General features: G+C 39.5%; 1 protein-coding gene across 5 annotated transcripts; it reads right to left on the bottom strand.

Moving 5' to 3' along the window:
- Positions 1-793: 793 nt before the first annotated feature.
- Positions 794-18,258, bottom strand: pex5 (peroxisomal biogenesis factor 5). 5 transcript variants are annotated; one of them, XM_085178076.1, is made up of 17 exons: positions 18,036-18,258; positions 14,348-14,504; positions 12,815-12,853; positions 12,536-12,653; positions 12,298-12,444; positions 11,661-11,745; positions 10,202-10,292; positions 9,799-9,921; positions 7,153-7,266; positions 6,677-6,760; positions 6,246-6,365; positions 5,900-6,043; positions 5,628-5,698; positions 5,022-5,243; positions 4,770-4,935; positions 4,522-4,679; positions 794-2,582 (listed from the first exon to the last, which is right to left on the bottom strand). In XM_085178076.1, the coding sequence occupies exons 2-17, from the start codon at positions 14,459-14,461 to the stop codon at positions 2,336-2,338; spliced, it is 2,043 nt and encodes a 680-aa protein (XP_085034202.1). In that variant the 5' UTR covers positions 14,462-14,504; positions 18,036-18,258; the 3' UTR covers positions 794-2,335. The 5 variants fall into 5 exon arrangements, with proteins under 5 accessions (XP_085034202.1, XP_085034201.1, XP_085034203.1 ...); XM_085178075.1 differs by having other exon boundaries at positions 18,041-18,258; XM_085178077.1 differs by having other exon boundaries at positions 14,348-14,497; positions 18,041-18,258.
- Between the last annotated feature and the right edge of the window lie 908 nt (positions 18,259-19,166).

Here is a 19,166-nt window from a genome sequence, read left to right as displayed (position 1 = left end):
GTTAAAGTAAGTATGGAGGCCGGAGTGTGCCAAGAATAAATAAACACTGAACATGAATAGCGAGTTCGCATTTAGTGAAAACCTACTAAAGTGAAAATGAATAAAATCTGCGCATAAATTACAATGATAGTCAAATGTTAAAAACACAATGCTTGCTATAACCCTTCAGATTTCCAGATAGATTTCGCAAATTTTTTTTTAAAGCATTTCAATTTAGATTTTTTACTTTGAGTACCTGTATGTTAGGGAGTGGATTAAAACAAACAGACAAACATAGGAACTGAATTAAATGTAATGCAGTTCAGCACCAAGTAATCATGAAATCAGGTTACTTTTTCCTGACAACCTCAACAAAAACCTAAATGAATGAGCCAATGTCATTGGTATGAGCTCTGAAAATTTCAGGCTGTACTATATCATCAGGACCACTCAGGGATCAGTATCTTGCATGAAGATCCTTAAACTTGTAGACCAGATGACCTGCACTACCTCCCAAGCCACAGCTTTTTGTATTTCACAAGTTTTAATAATTTTGCATTACTCACAAAAAACGTGTTAAACAAATTAAAATCATTATTAACTCTGAGGAAACTTTAAATGCAATGCCCTGCTGATTTGGCAAGTCTTCCCACTTCTTAGAGCTGACATTTTGATAAAGCCATCTTGCTCTATAATATGAAAATCTAATTTAGTCAAAACATTTAAATTGCAAATTAGTCGATAGGTCCATGAAACAACCCATATACCAACTAGAGGGGGTCCAAATTGAAATAAAAGGATAATAACAGATGTCTGGAATCAAAGCTTTTATTGCTGAATATTATATTAAACATTGCTGTCAGGATATAAGTAGCCTGAAAACAATTATAGTGCATCAATTATGTTACAATACACAGTATGGCATAGAGCATTATTTTACAATGAAGCAAGTAGTTTTACAGGAGCAATATTAAAAGAGCACGGAACCCAGAAAAGCCACTCTCATTGACATAATGTCTCTCACCTGACCCACACACACACACAGAGACACACACACACCTTATCATTTGAGTAACAGTCCCGCTGGTTATCAGTTCATTATCCTGGCATGATAATGATTACTAAAAAATTAAATAAAGTATAACAAAAAGAGCTGTAGCACTTATGACTTGTATTTCTACTTTGAAATGGCATAATCTGTAATCCTTCCGCCTGCTGAGCACCTTGGATCATAAGCAGCACTCTTTAATGTCAGAGGTCTTGTACCTTGATTATACATAACCGCAGAGAGTACACACATCTGATAATTGCTGTGTTGTTCCTCCATCAGGACCATCACTGATCAATCACACCGTTGCAATCAGGGATGGTTGCAGCTCTGGAGGTAGAGCGAGTCGTCTGCGAATTGGAAGGCCTGGTTAGACCCCTGGCTCATCCAGTCCTTTGTATGAAGAGGCATGTGAATTGATAAAACAGGGTTTGTAGTGTACAAAACACTAGCTTAGCTTTGCACCTGAGGGGGGAGGGGAAAAAAAAGATGCTTGCCTTCACAAAGTTCTAATATGAACACAAGAACATCTTTTGCTACCGAAAACATGATCATTTTATACACCTAACCAAAGTGACTGAAGTAAATACTTTTCAAAATGAAAAGCAGTCCACTAAGTCTCAAATGAACAAGGACTACAAGCCTCAGTCTCCTGGGTGAAAGTCTTATGTTTCACCCATTCATGAACCACAGCGTTGTCCCTACCAGACTCTTGTGTACATCTTGTTCCCAAGTTGTAAAGCGAATACAACAATGTGATTGTCCAGTTGCAATGGTGGTCCTGAAGCAAAGTTAACGAGATGCTGTAGGAACAACATCAACACAGTAATAATAAACTCAGAGGCCACCAATCTATGAATAAAGACAGGGAGAGGACTGAGTGTCTTAACACAAACTAACATTGCTGGATGGTGAACAGATTAGTGATTAAACCATGCTTATTCTTGTTTCTCTTCTTCTATGAGAAAGATTTTCAAGTTAAAATCATTCAGTCTGGTTCTCTTGATCAACAAAGGAGGAAATCCAGTGACTGCTGAACGTGTGAAACAGTTCGTGACTGGATTACTGCTGCCTGCTTCTCTACAGGTGAAGCCTGATACTGCAACACTTTTAAACACACATGTACACATGATGATGATGATGAGCACTTTGATTACTTCACAGTGTGTTCCTCGATCATCTTCTTTTAACCGTTAGCTGTACCATGTCCCCTTCATTCCTCCATTCAATCAGCTTCATTCAGTCACTCATACATTTACCTCCCAGCAAAAAACATTCACACTCAATGAGCCCTCCCCTGGCAGATTCTCATTCAGTCCCACCATCCACCTCTCTCTGGCAGAAATGAGCCATCAAGGTGTCCAAGTCTCGCCTGTCGGCCGCAGCGTACAGAGAGCTCTCTCCCATCATGCTGAGAGCCATGCGCAGGGTGGACCAGATATTGTCGGACATCATAGTGGCCGCAGCTCCTCCGGGACCCCTTGGAGCTCTCGCTCCATCCTCTATAGCCTGGCGCTGGAGAGATAAAGCTTCAAGGAAATGCTCCACTGCCTCTCTGTGGAGTTAAAAAAGAGAACAGGATGGATTTATGTTCAATCTGCAACGTGCTGATATCAACCTGAACAGGCAACAGTAATAAAAAACTTGTGTAAACTAAGTTCACTTTTGCAAATTAGGTCCATTTCTCACTGGTGTACACTCTGGTGGCCACTTTATTAAGTACACCTGGTTAAGCGCTGTATAAGGCAAATATCTAATCAGCCAAATGGCAGCAACATTTAGCTTTTTAGACATGGCGAAGATGACCTGCTGACAAGAGATCAGAGATCACAATCCAATACAGCACCTCTTGGATGTCAGGGAATCATTTCGAAGCAGACGAAAATGTCTGAGGAATGTTTCCAGCTACTCGCTGAAGGTATATCTTATAAAGTGAATGTCAATCATCATCAACACAAACCTTTGTGAGATTTCTTAGATTTCTTGCACGTCTGGTCTAGTGTAGCATCTTTTGTGTGTGGTCTAACTGTATCACATAAGCCCTTTTTGCATTAGTACCTACTCTGATCTACTTGCCACAGATCACTACGACTCGGATCGACTGGTTTTCCATTACAACCCAGTGTGCGCGCTTGTTGCCATAGCAATGCGTCTGGGCATCCTGCGACGTAATTAATATGCAACACGAACGCTACAACAAAGGTGGACATTGAGCCAAGAATATACAGTGGGGCAAAAAAGTATTTAGTCAGCCACCGATTGTGCAAGTTCCCCCACTTAAAATGATGACAGAGGTCAGTAATTTGCACCAGAGGTACACTTCAACTGTGAGAGACAGAATGTGAAAAAAAAAATCCATGAATTCACATGGTAGGATTTGTAAAGAATTTATTCGTAAATCAGGGTGGAAAATAAGTATTTGGTCACCTCAAACAAGGAAAATCCCTGGCTCTCACAGACCTGTAACGTCTTCTGTAAGAAGCTTTTCTGTCCCCCACTCGTTACCTGTATGAATGGCACCTGTTTGACCTCATCATCTGTATAAAAGACACCTGTCCACAGCCTCAACCAGTCAGACTCCAAACTCCGCCATGGCCAAGACCAAAGAGCTTTCGAAGGACACCAGGAAAAGAATTGTAGACCTGCACCAGACTGGGAAGAGTGAATCTACAATAGGCAAGCAGCTTGGTGTGAAAAAATCAACTGTGGGAGCAATCATCAGAAAATCATCAGGGAACCTGGTGACCTGGTTCCCTCGTTGCTGGTTTCAAAAATGGCAGTTTTAATTTTCGTGAACAAGATGCACTTATGACTCATTGAGTGATGCTACTGACGAGACAATCGGTGGCATGCAGCATGACGACGTAACTTCTAGTACCTGCTTGAATCGCTTGAAACCCTGGCTGAGCAGGTACTAATAAAGTACCTGGTACCAGTTTCTATGGCCTCATGGAAAACCCTGAATAGCATGGTGAACCGTGCTGAGTTGATCGGAGTAGGTACTAATGTAAAAGGGGCTATAAAATACCTTCCACTAGGCGGCAGATTTAACTATAAACTGCCCCCTAGTGGAAGGTAAAAATATCTGGGAAGCAGCATAAAATTGCTAAAGTTCAAAAGTAGCAATCTGACAGAATTTGAAAAGGCACAGAAAGCATTTGATGTGTATGTAAGCAGCAGAATGTCAGTGTGTTTAAGACAATTTAAAAAGGGAATATCAAATGCTGATTTCACATAACATGTTTTTTAAAAGTTTATGTAAATGTAAACTGCTGGACTAATTCCACATCTATCAGGAAACTGTTCTGTTAAGAGAGCCACACTCAGGTCATCAGTGGTAAGGTTGTGAACCACAAAATGAGTAAACCTTGACACTCCCCTATCATAAAAACCAGCTTCAGGAGGATTATGCATTTAATCTAAAGAAGATTTTACTTCTTTACATGCCAAGACTCTCCAGCAAAATACACATCAAAACAGCACTGTTGTCTCACCTATGTGCCCCTAAGTTTACACAGCTGATTCCCAAGTTATAGCGACTGCGTATGAAGCCAGGCTGCAGTTCCAGTGCTCTCCTGTAGGCGGCCACAGCCTCTTCTGAGCGGCTTCCGTTGGCTAGTGTGGCACCCAGCTTATTCCACAGCAGATAGTCCTTATGGGGACAGAAAAACAAAGAAAGAGCTCAGAAACTGAGCACATGACATGAAGCCATTGGGATTTCTACAAAGGCTTCTTCACCAACCTGTGGAGTGACGGAGAGAGCAGCGCTGAAACAGTCCACTGCCTTGTCATACTCTCCACTGAGGTTGAAGAGGACGCCGAGACCACACTGAAGCTGAGGGTCCACCTGGGTAGGGTCAACATTGGCTGCTTGCAGGTACATGGACTGGACGTCGGTATACAAAGACCTGCACGAGGGAAAAGCAATAAGGAAAGGGCAAAGAGAAAGCGGTATCTTTGTATTTGTATTCTCCTAAACGTGCGTGATGCTCACTCTGGCAGCAATGACCCGAACCTCTCTCTGTCCTTCTCCCTTTCTTTGGAGCTGTCTTTGGAGCGTTCGCGCTCACTCTGCTCCCAAACAGAGCGGTATTTTGGATTGTGCTTTAGCCAGTCACGAAGAGTCTCACAGGCCTGCCTGTGCAGTGACTCATTGGTGAAACTGACAGCCAGCGCCATGAGGGCAGTCAGGTTGTCGTTCTTCAGCTCTATACACCTATGGGAAGAATGGTGGCAATAAAAAGAAGTAGTCAGACAGAAAAAACCCGACTATTCATTTGGCAAAGAAACTCTTCTTTGCAACGACAAGTGTTAAAATATGGAGGTGCTTTCCTGGTTGAAAATATTTCTTTTGAGGTGACACTCACATTAGTATGCATTTAAAAAGGTCTTAACAAAAATCTATCCTCACTTTAACATAGTCTCTGTGGTGGAAAAATAAATTTTTTTTATATGCAAAATTTGTTTTATATGCTTACAGATACAAAAACTATACACTACATTTGATGAGACAAGAGACAACACCCACATCTAGAGTAATAATAATAATAATAATAATAATAATAATAACTACATGTTTTAGTCAACTTTGACTTCTGACCTGCGGAGGGCGCTGATGGCAGCAAATTCTTGCTCATTCTCTGCCTGACAGGTTCCCAGATATTGCCAAGCCTGCAATTTAATGGGGAAAAAAACGACACATGGTATTATTTCAAGGGCCTTCTGTTGGAAGCAGGAGAAAAACATGGCTAAAATTAGAAGTAGGGAGACCTTTTGGCCCACAATGTTATATTAACTAATAACAGGATGTTCTAAGAATTAAAAAAAAAAGAAGTGTAATGCAAATGAGAACACAGCCTTTCAGAGTCTTACCAGCTGGTTGTCTGGTTCCTTCTGCACAGCACTTTCAAAGAACCGGACGGCACCAGGGATGTCCCCTGCCTCCATCCTCTTCAATCCCTCTGACAAAGGGTCCGGGTGTGATAAGTAGGGGTTCTCCTCTTCAAACTGATAACCCTGCAAATGAAAACAAGGAAAACATCGAAACTGCTCAGAGAACTTGTGTGTGTATATGATTTTAATTAGTACTTAATAGGGTATATGAAACACAGGAACACATTTGACATTGTGCACGATAGCTGTATGCACAAAAATGCTGAAATCTTGCAACACAAAACAGATAGCAGCAGACGCCTGCTCTGAGCAGGCTGATGGATACCTTGTCGTAAGAAGTGCTGAGTAGCTGATCGAAGTCAGACAGCCAGGGATGACTCTCTGCATCTCTCTTTGCCATCTCCTCCCACTCCTGCTGCAGCTTCTCCCAGAAATCCACATCACTCTGACAAAATGACAGACACGCATCATTACTTCACAGCGTATTGGAGATAACTTTGACCTTTTTCAACTGGAAGACGCTGCTGCATCGATGATGCCTTATAGAATGGCCCTATATTTTTTTCGTTCCTTAAACAGGATTAAGTTTGTGGGTGTTTTAAAAAAAATCAAGGGCACCTTCATGCCAATCATTCAGGAAAGTTTCCATTTTCAAACCTCAACTCCGATGACACTCAGTGCTTTAACCTCTACAATACTACTTATTATACTTGGCTTTGGGTTTAAGGTTTTTATTGTCACAGACTCTTGCCTCACCTCCACTGCGGCTTTCGCTTGTTGAAAATCAGGTCCTGATGTAGCGAACTCGTCTACCCAGGCTTCAGCAGACTCCTCTGACACCTGAATAACAATGAAGAGCAATGGCAGTGGTTGATAGGAATCTGTATGCGCTGGCTGAGAAAACTGTTATTAGAAGCGGAGAACCGGGGCATTCAGAGAGGAAAAATATAGAGGGGAGTGAATGTGAAGGAGTAAAGAAATGAAAGCTGGAAGAACACAGAAGAAACCATTTTTCTCGTACTGCTTCCTTTATCTCCTTCCTAATTAACTCCCAGTTTTCTCCTAAGACAGTAAAAGCACTAAACAGCAACTAGATGCAGGTAATCTGAGACTATCTGAATGGATGGGTAAGATCGAAATCGTTAACACTGGTAGCAAAACATACAAATAAGTAACTACAACTGCAGCTTAAAATAAAACATGGATAGCTGCCGTGACCACAGAGGTCGTACCTGCCTGACGACTCTGGCCCACTGCTCTGCTTGTTTAGCTTTTACTTTCTCAATCTTCTGATTCACCTCTGGGGGTTCCAGGGGAAGACTCCCTCCCCCCGTCTTCATCAGGAACTACGGAGGGAGGGGTGGCAGTAGGGAACGGGACAATGTTTCGAGGAAGAGGAGGAGTTGGTGTGGAGGATTTTTAAACATTTTTTGGAGGGGTGGGCAAAAAAGGAGTAATTTGAAGTATCAAGAGGAGCAGATGAATAACAGGTGTTAATGGAGGTAATGGTAAGCCAAGAATTCAAAGGCAGGTTAAAAAAATAAAAATAACAAAATAAAAAAAAAATAGGAAAAGCACAATTCAGTTAGAGGTCGATGGCATAGATGTAATCATAATGTAGCATGAATATGGTTGACAGCTACACATGCACAACATAATGTGGAAGCCATTTAGGCCAGGAAAAGAACACGAAACAGATGTAAAGCAGAAAAAAAGCAAACTGAGATATCAGGTCAAATTTTGGACTTACAAAAGATTAAATTAAAGTACAGATTATAGCTTAATTTATACTTCTGCGTTGAATCTATTTAGAGCCTACGGCCCAGTCACTTATTTTGGGTCATACTGAATTTAAACAAATGATAATGATAGTGATGCTATCTTTTAAAATAGAGGATTATCATTGGTATGAACCTGCACACTCACTGGCTAACCACCTGTCAAACAAGCAGTTTCACAGTCAGACTTTGTCACAGGAACCTTCTTGAGGTAATTGTTTTTGGTTTGTTTTTTGCAACCAAGATCCCCTCTCTTACAGTCGATTTGAAAAAAAAAAAAAAAAAAAAAAAAAAAGGCAACAGAAGAAGTAGCCAGAGAAGCTTAAGCCCAAACGGCGCTAGTAAACGAGACTGTGTTGATGATGCATTTATGGAGATACATGGTTACAGCATAGAGCTTCACAAGTCTTTGCAGTAAAAACATCATAGATTCAAGGCAGGAGTATAAACACCCAATTTCTCAAAATTCTGACTAGATTAGTAAAAATGAGTAAATTTAAAAAAAAAATAGTTACTAACAAATCTCTAGATCCAACTTAGGAGGTACAAAAAATAAAATAAAATAACCCATACCTTCTTATTTATACTCATTTAATCAGAATAATTTAAAAATCCCTAAGAAAATTATGAGTAATTTGCTGCTTTGCAGAGTATTTTTAACTTTCAAATTACATGATTCATTTATGCCCTCAGTGGTATATTTCTTTGTGCTGTATGTTTTATACTATGAATTTTTAAATAGACTTCTTCTAAAACTTTTGTTTCAGGAATTAGCCCATTAATATAGCAGGAATAACATAACTGAATATATGTGCATTTTAAATATTATATGTGTTGATTTTGTTTGTTCTAATCACTACATTACATACTTGTAATGTTCTGCAGCAAACTATGGATCATAAACCTAAAATGGCAAGACTTACTGCTGCAGAAGTCTTGAGGCTAAACCTAACCTTTTCAGGATACAGAATGACTGAATAGAACAACATCACAGCAGTTCAGAATTTCTGACATAAACACAAACATAACAATATATATATATATATTTTTAAAAGAACCTATTTGGTCATTTTAGTCACTTGTGGGTTAAAGATATTTAACTCTGATCTATATTTTTGGGGGGTTGTGTGTATTTTTGAATGCAGTCAGAAATGTTATGCATTTACTTGACTAATTATTTTGTCTTGTTTTTCTGGATCAAAGATACAGCTTAAAAACCAACTGTTCAGAGTATACCTCACCTTTCCCCCATGATAGCTACGTTAGCAGTTAAACATTGTTGTGACGGACCTTAAAATTCCAAAAGAGCCTCTATTAATTTGAAACCTTGATTTCATAAGCAGTAATGCCCCGTGCTTTGTTTAATACAGTTTTCTCTTGGTTTATGCTGGAAACATTGGGAGGTACTGGAATCTTTGTCTCTTGAGTCACCACTTAGCCAGTCTGAATGCATTTTAGATGCATCGTCTTACATCCTGAAGCCATATTGGTTCAACTGGTCTAAGAGAAACATGAAATATCCAGCAGACAAACTGTCTGCAGCAGTATTATAGCTCAAGAAACCAAGCTTTCAAATCAATAAGGCTCCTTTGGGATTATAAAATCTCTCATTAATTCAGTCAAGTGAAAGCATTACGCTTCCGTACTTTTGTATCTGTCGTCTTGTAGAGAAATACATTTAGAGAGAAACTCGATCTGGCATCAGCCTTTTACTGCCTGAACTGGTCGAATACAAAGCAATGAAGTTGCACCTTCTGTGAAATCCAGAACGAAAGGAAAATCACGTCAAGATGGGAAAACCCCAAATCTTGGTCGTGCACATTAAAATCTAAATGCTCAAGAGGAGAAGCTGACAGTTATGAGAGCCCTTTCTCTGCAAAACAAATTCCATCTGCAACACTGCAGCCTGGAGACTCATATTACAAGCAGACTGGTGGCTGCTTCTGGTTACATTTGTGGAAAATTTTACACTGCATCAGATACTGGGGTGATGAGTCACAAGGCTTAGCCTATACTGGGCAACAGTGAACCAATGTTCTACCCCAATATACAGTGTTCACAGTTGTAACCATCCTTTCCTCAGTGGGCTGCGACTCGTACCTGGTTGAGGTTGGAGGCCCAGTTCTGAGCATTCTCGGCCTGAGCTTTATCTGTGAGCTGTTTGTCTGTCTTGCTCTCCACTGTCACAGTGCCCTCGCCAATTTGCCTAATGAATCGCAGGAACTACACAACAACAAAAAACAAATTACAACAAAAAAAGGCATTTACTATTACCAATTCATCAGTTTTACACCAGTAATGCTAGTTTCTTCCCAAACCAGCAACTTTCTTCCCATACTGAGACAAAAGCCATTAAAAACCACAAAAATCATCTGTGCACCACATGCTACAGTCTCAAGGACCTAGTCCACAAAAGAGTTAAAGAAAAAAGTGAAAGAACATGGTGATAGACATGTAAAAGGAAATGATGTGTATTATGGTGTCACAATGACACACTGCTCACCTCTGTGTTTTGTAACTTTGGGTCATCAACCTTTGAGACAAGCTCATTGGCTGTCTGCCTCAGCTCGTCTTCTGCTTGATACTCCTTAGTCCTGTCAGATTAACAATAAAAAAACAAAAATAAATAAATTTGATGCTATAAAACTAGAAGAAGATCTTGAGCAAGACTTTCCCATGATGTTTTAAAGTGGTCTAGAACAATAGTTCTCAGGGTTTTCTGAAGGTCTTTCAAAGCCTTTCTTTGATCATTTGCTGTTTTTTCACTCATTTCGACATAAAATAGTTTTATTTTTGTACCAATAAGGTGATTCCCAAAGAGCTATTAACTGGAAACTTAGCATAAGGCCTAGGCATAAAAAAAGCAGAAAATGAACAGTATGTGGAAGTCGTGTCCTTAAAAAAAGATGGAAAAATCCAGAAAAGACCTCAGAAAAGCATCTGGACCTTCTACTGTTCACTGAAGCCTCATCAGAAATGTTCTCAGATGGAAGGTAGCCATCAAGAAGCCAATAAGGAAAGCAAACAGGGAGAAAGGCAAACAGGGTGACACAAAAAAGTGTCACCATTGGGCTGGAAAACAATCATTTGGAAAACTTCTGATTGGCAACAGCTTCATTTTCAGAACAGCCACAAACAGACTGCCAATGCAGTAAAAGCACAGCTGGATAGAAAACCATACAATGGAAGACAATCAGTCATGGATTGGTCTCCCCAGAGCCCAGATCTCAACATTACTGAAGCAGTGTTGGATCATTTCGACAGAACAGAACAAAAGGCAGCCAACATCCAAAGAAGAGCTTTGAATGTGCTTCATGAAGCCTGGAGAAGTATTCACGAAGAGTACTTAAAGAAGTTATAAGAAAGCTTGCCTAAAAGAGTTCAAGCTGTGTTGAAGAATGAAGTTAGTCATAGCAAATACTGCTTTTCAAGCACATTAGAATTGTACACACGATTTTCAACTTATATTCTGTATTTCAATGTATATTTACAGATGTTTCAATGACACCCATTTCCAATATTTCATAGAATATAAAATATAAAGCAATGATGATGGCTGGCTCAAGACTTTTGCACAGTACTGTAGGTTGGAACAAATCACTTCAAATATAAACTGCATTTTACACTCTCGTATTTAGAGACTAGTGCACAACGATGATTATACAAGGATTCTTTAAATCAGCTTTCACTTCATGTTCAGCTGCTTCCCTGGCTTCTACCAGAGCTTTAATGGATTAACTCAACACTGTCAGACAAGAGAATATCAGGTTAAATGTTTAACAATTAAATAGAAAATTCACTCACCAAGAAGAGAACATTATCACAGTTTTTCAAGTGCTTTAAGTTCTGCCAACAGCACTCTTGTCCTCCTTGATTCTCCCTCACATGTCTAGCCTACATTTTCTACATGTAATGCAGTGCTAATAACCCCCCTCCACCCCCCGGCTCTATCCCCTGCTCACCATTCATTTGCCTTGTCTCCAAGATCCCCCAGCCACAACTTCTCCTCAGACTGCTCCAGATACTCTTCTGCCCAGCGGCCAGGATCTAAAAATGAGAGAAATTGAAAAATTGAAAACACAGCAAACATGTAATAATGACATAAGCCGTTTTCACCCATGCAATGCGTCTAAAAAAACCTTTGTAGACGCCTAACAGAGCTGCATGTGAGAACTCAAACGTCTGATTCTGCTGGATCAGACATTAAATGGTTTATAACTGTCAGCTTCCTTTTAAACAGCCTGTGCCTGAACGCGTGTGAGAACAGTGCAGGTAATGATTCGGTGGACTCTCAGCACTCTCAACAAACAGGTTATTTTTTAGCAGTGAGTAGATTTTAAAGTAGATCATCTCTTGCTTTTTGCTACATGTGTGAAAGGACAACCTTGAAAGAAGCTTGGATGCAATTCTGCTGACACTGTCCAGAGTTCATGTGTCAGAACAGCTACACTATGAAGACTTTGTCCTAAAGATATTCACTCTGATTTGAGCAAAAAAACGTGATGATATGAGACAGAGTGATGATAACGGCAGAAAGAGGATTTACTCATTAAGCAAAAAATGCAGAAGGCCAAGAAAAGCAATGAAAACAAAACACACCTGCTGCCTCTGCAATAAATTCTTTCGTCCAATCAGCATCTGCGGCATCGCCGAGCGTGATGAGCCCTGGGGCGGAGGCAGAATCAGAGCCTTGGAGGAACTCCTCCACCCAGTCACCAGAGAGGGCCAGCGCTGCCACATCAGGAGCTATGACAAGGAAATACAAAGAAGTTCAAATTTACTGGAAAAAAGGTTTAGAAAAATCTTTTAAACTTCATCAAATAATGATGAAGAGCACCTCTCTGTGGAGCTTGTCTGTAGCTCTGCTGGTCAATCTGCTGCATTTCCTCCAGCAGCTGACCCATGTCAAAGGTCTGTGGAGGGCGTGGAGGTTCCTGAAGGAACTCATTAACGAGCTGGAACAAAAACATTCATTTTATATAAAATCTAATGGTAACTTTTAATGATTAGAGTATATGCTGAGGAAACCTAAATATTTTGGCTTTAGGGTATAAACTTGAAGTATATACTGTACAGTCTTAGGGCAAATCATTAAAATTGAAAGAAAATCACTTACATCTTCCTCAGTTGCAATTTCAATGGGAGTGGGATGAATCTGCAAAAAAAAATAAAAATAATAATAAAGTATGGTATCTCTTAGCAAAATGTTTTGCACAAAAATGTTAAATCAAGCAGCTCCAGAGATAAAGGTCACAGGGAGCTTGAAAATATATTAAGATAAGTTATTGCAAAAGCAACACTAGTGCTTTTGCTGTAACCTGGTGCCAACTGCACATAAAATTCTGGAACTTAATATTAATCATTTTTAAAGGCCAATTAGCTCTTAAACTGCTATATAACAAGGGTGACAGAGAACATTGTTAGATTTTCTAATTAAAAGGAAAGATATACTCTTAAATTTACAGCCCTACAACAGATTGTGTTAAATCTTGTATTCTTGCAGCAGAGGCACTCTTATACATTTACTGTATGCTTTGATACAGTTTCTGCATTTTAAGTTAAAAGCATGGATCCAGGAAATATTGTTCAGATCCTGACTCAAAAAGCTCGATCAGTTACTCATAAGAAGGAGCTTTTCTATAAGCATCTCGATGCAAAGTGGGTGCAGGACAATGTTCTGTTTTGCTGATGAAGAACTTGCCTTCTGTCTTTGACAATGGCGACCACCTCAATTTTCTCAATAGGATAAGAATCTGGGCTCTCCTCTGGAGCAGATCATAATACCTGTCAGTATCTGTATAAATGTTCCTTTTCTGTGGCTGCTTCTTAGTTCGGGTTCTTTTCCTTGTCTCTAGTCTACGGTGTGCCACAGGGTTCTGTTTTGGGGCCTTGCTCTAGCTTCAGTCCATTTTGAGCACTTTTAAGGACATCTGCTCTCATGTCCACGCAGATGGAGAGTTGCACGCGCAATCGGAAATTGTTACTGTTATTATTAAGATTCTGGTTTTGACTTTCAGAGTTCCACATGGACAAACACCTGAGTACTCATATTTTCGTCTTTTGTTTTGATGTTCTAGCATTTTTTTGTGTGGTACTTTGTGATTTTTATCTTGAAAGATCCAATATTAGTAAAATTTTACTTACTTGAGTTCTATGTTGTTCTGTAATTACTTTGCTGTGCGTCATGCAAACAAGGGCCCTCATTAGCAGGAGTAACAGAACATGGACAAACCCAAGAGCAAGGCTACAGCTGTTAATGGTATTTCACACCTGCTACACCAACTACTTTTAATTATATTTGTTACTTAACCAGAATCTCCTGTCAGGACTGAAAAGCTCCCACGAGATGAGGCAGGTTCTCTCTCATTTGTTTGTTTGGTAACAGAGATGTTAAGTAAAAAGAAGCAGAAGGAATTGCTGGAAAGCTTCATTACTTTTAAAGTAACAAAGTTACTCTTCCTTCCTCAGGCTCTTCCTCACAGATAAAAATGAGTGTTTATTAATTTAATGTTGAAACGCAAAGCCAAAGTTTGCTAAAAATCAATAAAGAGACTGAAAAATAACAGGCACATTTCTAAGTGACCCCAAACTTCTAAGCATATCGTGTAGACTACAGAGCTCAGGGCCTGATGTCTTACAAAATACTCACTGGAGGTGCTGTGGCGTTCCGCCATGGCCCCCCTTCCTTGGTCATGTGACTGGTCAGCTTCATGAGGGGATTGGCTCCCCCGCATTCTGCCTCCACCAACTCACGCATCGCCATGGCAACACAAGGATGAGGCAAACCCAATCAGACCACCTGCAAACTGAGAAGAAGAGCAATAAATGAACCACTCGTATTCAGTCTGTGTTCAAGAAAAGTATTGCTATGAGAAGAGACTTATTACACTTTTATTTTGTCTTCAGCTTAGCTTCACTAAGTTTCCCCGAATGGGTTGGCTTGTTTTACTTTAGTTTTGACTGTTTACTTTTTTTTTTTCCATGTAAAGTTTCAGTTTAGGTTTTATTAGTTTCACTGTTTTTGTTCCTTTTGTTGGTGGCAGATCAGAACAGATATAATACAAATACTTGTCTTACAAACATTAAGAAATTCCAGTCCCACTAAACATCTGCACCAAATGCTCCTCAGTGAGAAGCCCTAAAACGAAATACATTTTCTATACATTTATTTTCAGTTGGTTTTATTTATTGTATGAGTGTAAAATATTTTTGTAGCTAGTCTTCTTTTTTCCCTAATGTGCAGTTTTTTTAATTTATTTACTTATTATTAGCCCAGTGATGGACTGGCTTTTTTGTTTCTCACTCGGCATCAGCTGGAAAAGGCTCTACGCCCACTCTATGACCCTGCATTGGGTAAGCCATCCACATTCTTCCTCTCTCACAGAGCTAACACAGAAACAGATAACCCACGCTAATTTAAAATCACCAGTTAAGCCAACATGTGCGTCTTTGGAATGGGGTGCTTCCAGGAGACCTGGATCCAGGACCTTATTGCTGTGAGGCAACAGCAGCAAACCACAGCACCAATGTGTCGCCTGTCAGTGCGCCCCAGGGCAGCTGTGGCTACAATGTAGCTTGCCATCACCAGTGTGTGAATGTGTGTGTATGGGTAAATGACTGAATGTAGTGTAACGTGCTTTGGAGTCCTTAGGGACTAAGTAAAGCGCTATACAAATGCAGGCCATTTACCATGAAGAACATGCAAACTCCACACAGAAAGGTTCCAGTCAGCAGGTGGATTCAAGGCCACTTTGCTTAAAGATGGCACCACTGACCACTGCACCACCACGCCATCCAATTATCATTTTATCTATTACCATTTATTTTCTTTTTTCATATTTAGTTTTACTGTGATAGTCATGCAATGGACTATGTAGAGTGAAGCACCTCAATGGAACAATTAAAAGACGCAGATCCTAAAGCATCCAGTATGAGGTCCAATTTCTAATTAGAAACTTAAATATTAGAGAAACTAAACAGTTATGCACCAATAACTGAAAAACCATCCCCCAAAATATAAAATGTTTTAATTTTTAACACTTGACATATTCAACCCTGAAAGATTTTTTTTTATTATTATTATTCGGCACCAGAGAGTAATTTTAAGTTCAGTTAGTCCTTCACGTTGTTTTGTGTCCCTTCCATCATATCTAAAAATAATTATTCAATTTCCTGACCCCTTTAAAAGCTGACAGGCCGAGCGAAATCTTCAGGCTGCTCAAATAGCCTCATGAAACGTGCACAAATTCAAGCTCCATCTGCTGTTTTTCATTTCATCTTCTGGCTCTTAGTGAACCATTAATAATGAGAATATGATGGCTCAGCAGGCACAGGCATCCACAGCATGTTTCACTTAACTCATCTGGTACGTTCAGGAGATTTTTGCTTTTAAGAGCGTTTACGAAGATAAAGAACATCAGCATCACTATACTAACACACTGACTACATGTAATACTATTTTATTTAAGCAAATCTTCTAATCAGTTGAGAAATGCTTATTTTGATCAACGCTAGCGCAAATACTCTGGATTTGTATGCATTACTGTTAAAAGCTCTTGAGCCACCCCTCATTTCTTTATATTTTGTTAGGAAAATTCAAAATACATGTTTATTTATACATGATTTATTGAAATGTGCAAACATGCATTGAACTATGGAATATAAGCTGAGAAAAAAAACACCCCAACAAGATTTGTACTACTCTAATGAGCCTTAAAGTTAATATTTGGAACTTTGTTATGCAAGCTTTATTATAATTTTATTAAGTGGTCTTCAGGATAAGTTTTCCTCTTTGGATGTTGGCTGCCTTTTGTTCTGTTCTCTGTCAAGAGGATCCCAAACTGCTTTAATCATTTTGAGGTAGATGCTCTGGGGAGGACAATCCATGACTGATAGTGTTTTGCTATCCAGGCAGTGAATTAAGCTGCTGTCAATCAGATGCTTTCTAAATGGCAAAATCTGATGGATTTTCTGTGTTTAAAATTCCATCAATTCTGACAAGATCCCAGCACCACTGCCCGAAAGAGAGGAAAAAGGTTCATACTCACCATTGTACCACACTGACGACAGTTTGAATCAAAACTTTCAATTTGGATTTTTGCTGCACACCAAGCACTCAGCTAACAGCACTTTGGGAATTACTTTGTTGAAGCAAAACTACTATTGCAGATATATCAGACTGTTATCATTGACATTTTTCAAATTAATCTAAAGAAATGATGTGTTTTGCTACAGGCTGCTAGTAAAGTGCCTGATGATACAGTTTATTCTTTGCCAAGCTACTTGTACTATAGTTGACACAAGACTGATACATCACTTGTGTTAAGTGCCTTTTATATGCTTGAATGATGGATAGTGGGTCAGTGTTAAAAAATTGGTCAGGTACAATTACTGTGTTCAAGACCACTTTAATATATTACAAGAATGTTTGGCTCCTCTGTGAAGCAAAATATAACGAAATGAAGAGCAGCATGTTTGCACAATACTCCATATCAGATCTAAAATAACAGAATAAACTGCAAACGTTTCAACTGATCCTGCTCCATCTGATGATTACTCACCTAAACCTAAGCATTTAAAAGCAAAATAATAAACAATACCGTGACGCTGTTTCACTCTGAAATGTAGTCCCAGATGTATGAAACTGCTGCTGAACTTCAATGACCCCTATCAATTACATTTGTTGACCTCCCTGGAGAGGAGGAACATAAAAATTAATTCCCTTCCTAATCTCGCATGTGAGCGTCTACCTAAAAACTCTTCAGTGACTATTACACAACACCTTACAGGTGGACTGTTGTTATTGCTGTCTAGGCTGAAGATTTAAAGGCTACTTTAGTCCCACCGCTTCAAATGGCTGCTGTATTATGATTAGGGTCAAAGTAAGAGGATCAGACACAGATATTAATACACACACTACCAAAGACGGGCCATTATGACACCTGTTTATTGACTACAAATCCACGGAGACGATAAGAATAGGCGAAGGTTGCTTTTGTCACACATAGTCCACTAGTTATAGATATCAACTAAACACACCTGCCTGCATTGTTACCTTTCTGGGTGCACTGTGTAATAAAATAGAGCTGCTCGGAGCTAACTGCAGCTTCAGCTACAAACAGCAACATTAGCTCGATAAGCGATACTCTGTGGTATTTATGTAACTAGCGTGCTGTTCATGAAACCTAAAGGGAAACCGAGGACGCTCACGACCGTCCGGAACTCAAAAAATATCAGCTGTGGCTAGCTGGCTAGCTGCAGTAGGGCCAGTGCAGAGATCACTCCCGTAGTGTGCACCCAGCGAAGAAGCATGAATAGACGGGAAGCATACTGTTCACCTCACCGCCAACAGCTACTGCTGTATCCGAGCGACAGTCCCTCCCTCCGGCGGTATGTCCTCTCTTGTCCCGCTCTCACACCTCCGTCCGAACAAATTTTCCAGTAACCGTCCGAAACCAGTCGCTGAGTGCTATTAGCTCCCCGCTTTTATTTACCTTCCTCCCCCATGACCCACAAAACCCTTCACTGCTAGCCTGGCTCGTGAACGTTACGCCAGTTACGTATTCTTCAACTGGTTTTACGCATGCGTAAGGAAGCGAAAAAAGGCGTAAAGAGCCTAACGTTAAAATGTAACATGCCTGAGAACAAAGTCCGCTTCCCGGATGAAACATGTATTTGTTAAAACAAACAAACAAACAAACAAAAACACGAAAGTAAGGCGCAGTGCTGTGCAGAAGTCTTCAGCCAACCATCATTTCTTTATATTTTACTTCCAAGGAGCCTGATTTCTGTCTTTGATAGTAGTTTTGAGAAATAGTTCTCCACGCTTTTAGAGATTTTCACTTTTTCTCTTAAAAAAAAAAGTCATTTTCAGCCCTGTTCTTATACCAAACCCTTTCAGAGGAACGTTTCTACGTTTTAGCCACTAAACACTGACATATGAATAATGTAAGCATAAACACGACACCTAACAATGGTTGTGTCTGCATATAAAAGACATTTTAGCCAAAAAACCCAAAGGTGTTTTATCTTTATGTAGTTTGTTACTAGCAGTTTATAAAACCACATCATTTGTTCTTATTTCTTTACTTGAATCTGAATAATGCCAAAGATAACACAATCTGACAGACATAAATCTGTATTTTTACAGAATCAAAAAAAGTGCTTTGAACAGCATTTGCGAGGATAAAGAACATCAGCATCACTATACTAACACACTGACTACATATAATACTTTTTTTTTAAACAAATCTTCTAATCAGTTGAGAAATGCTTATTTTGCTAAATGCTAGCACAAATACTCTGGATTTGTGTATGCATTACTATGAAAATGCACTGGGAGTCGAAACCTGGTATATATCAGCATGGTGTGCAGTGTGTCCTTAAAAAACAAATAAAAAAAGTACAGTTCAGTAGATGAAGAGTATCTGAAATTAATGTCCTTACAAATTAGGGAAAAAATCCAGCAA

This window comes from Neolamprologus multifasciatus, chromosome 11 (genome assembly GCF_963576455.1).
Source record: "Neolamprologus multifasciatus chromosome 11, fNeoMul1.2, whole genome shotgun sequence".
In the NCBI taxonomy this organism is placed as follows: Eukaryota; Metazoa; Chordata; class Actinopteri; order Cichliformes; family Cichlidae; genus Neolamprologus; species Neolamprologus multifasciatus.
This window is presented reverse-complemented; position numbering and strand designations above follow the sequence as displayed.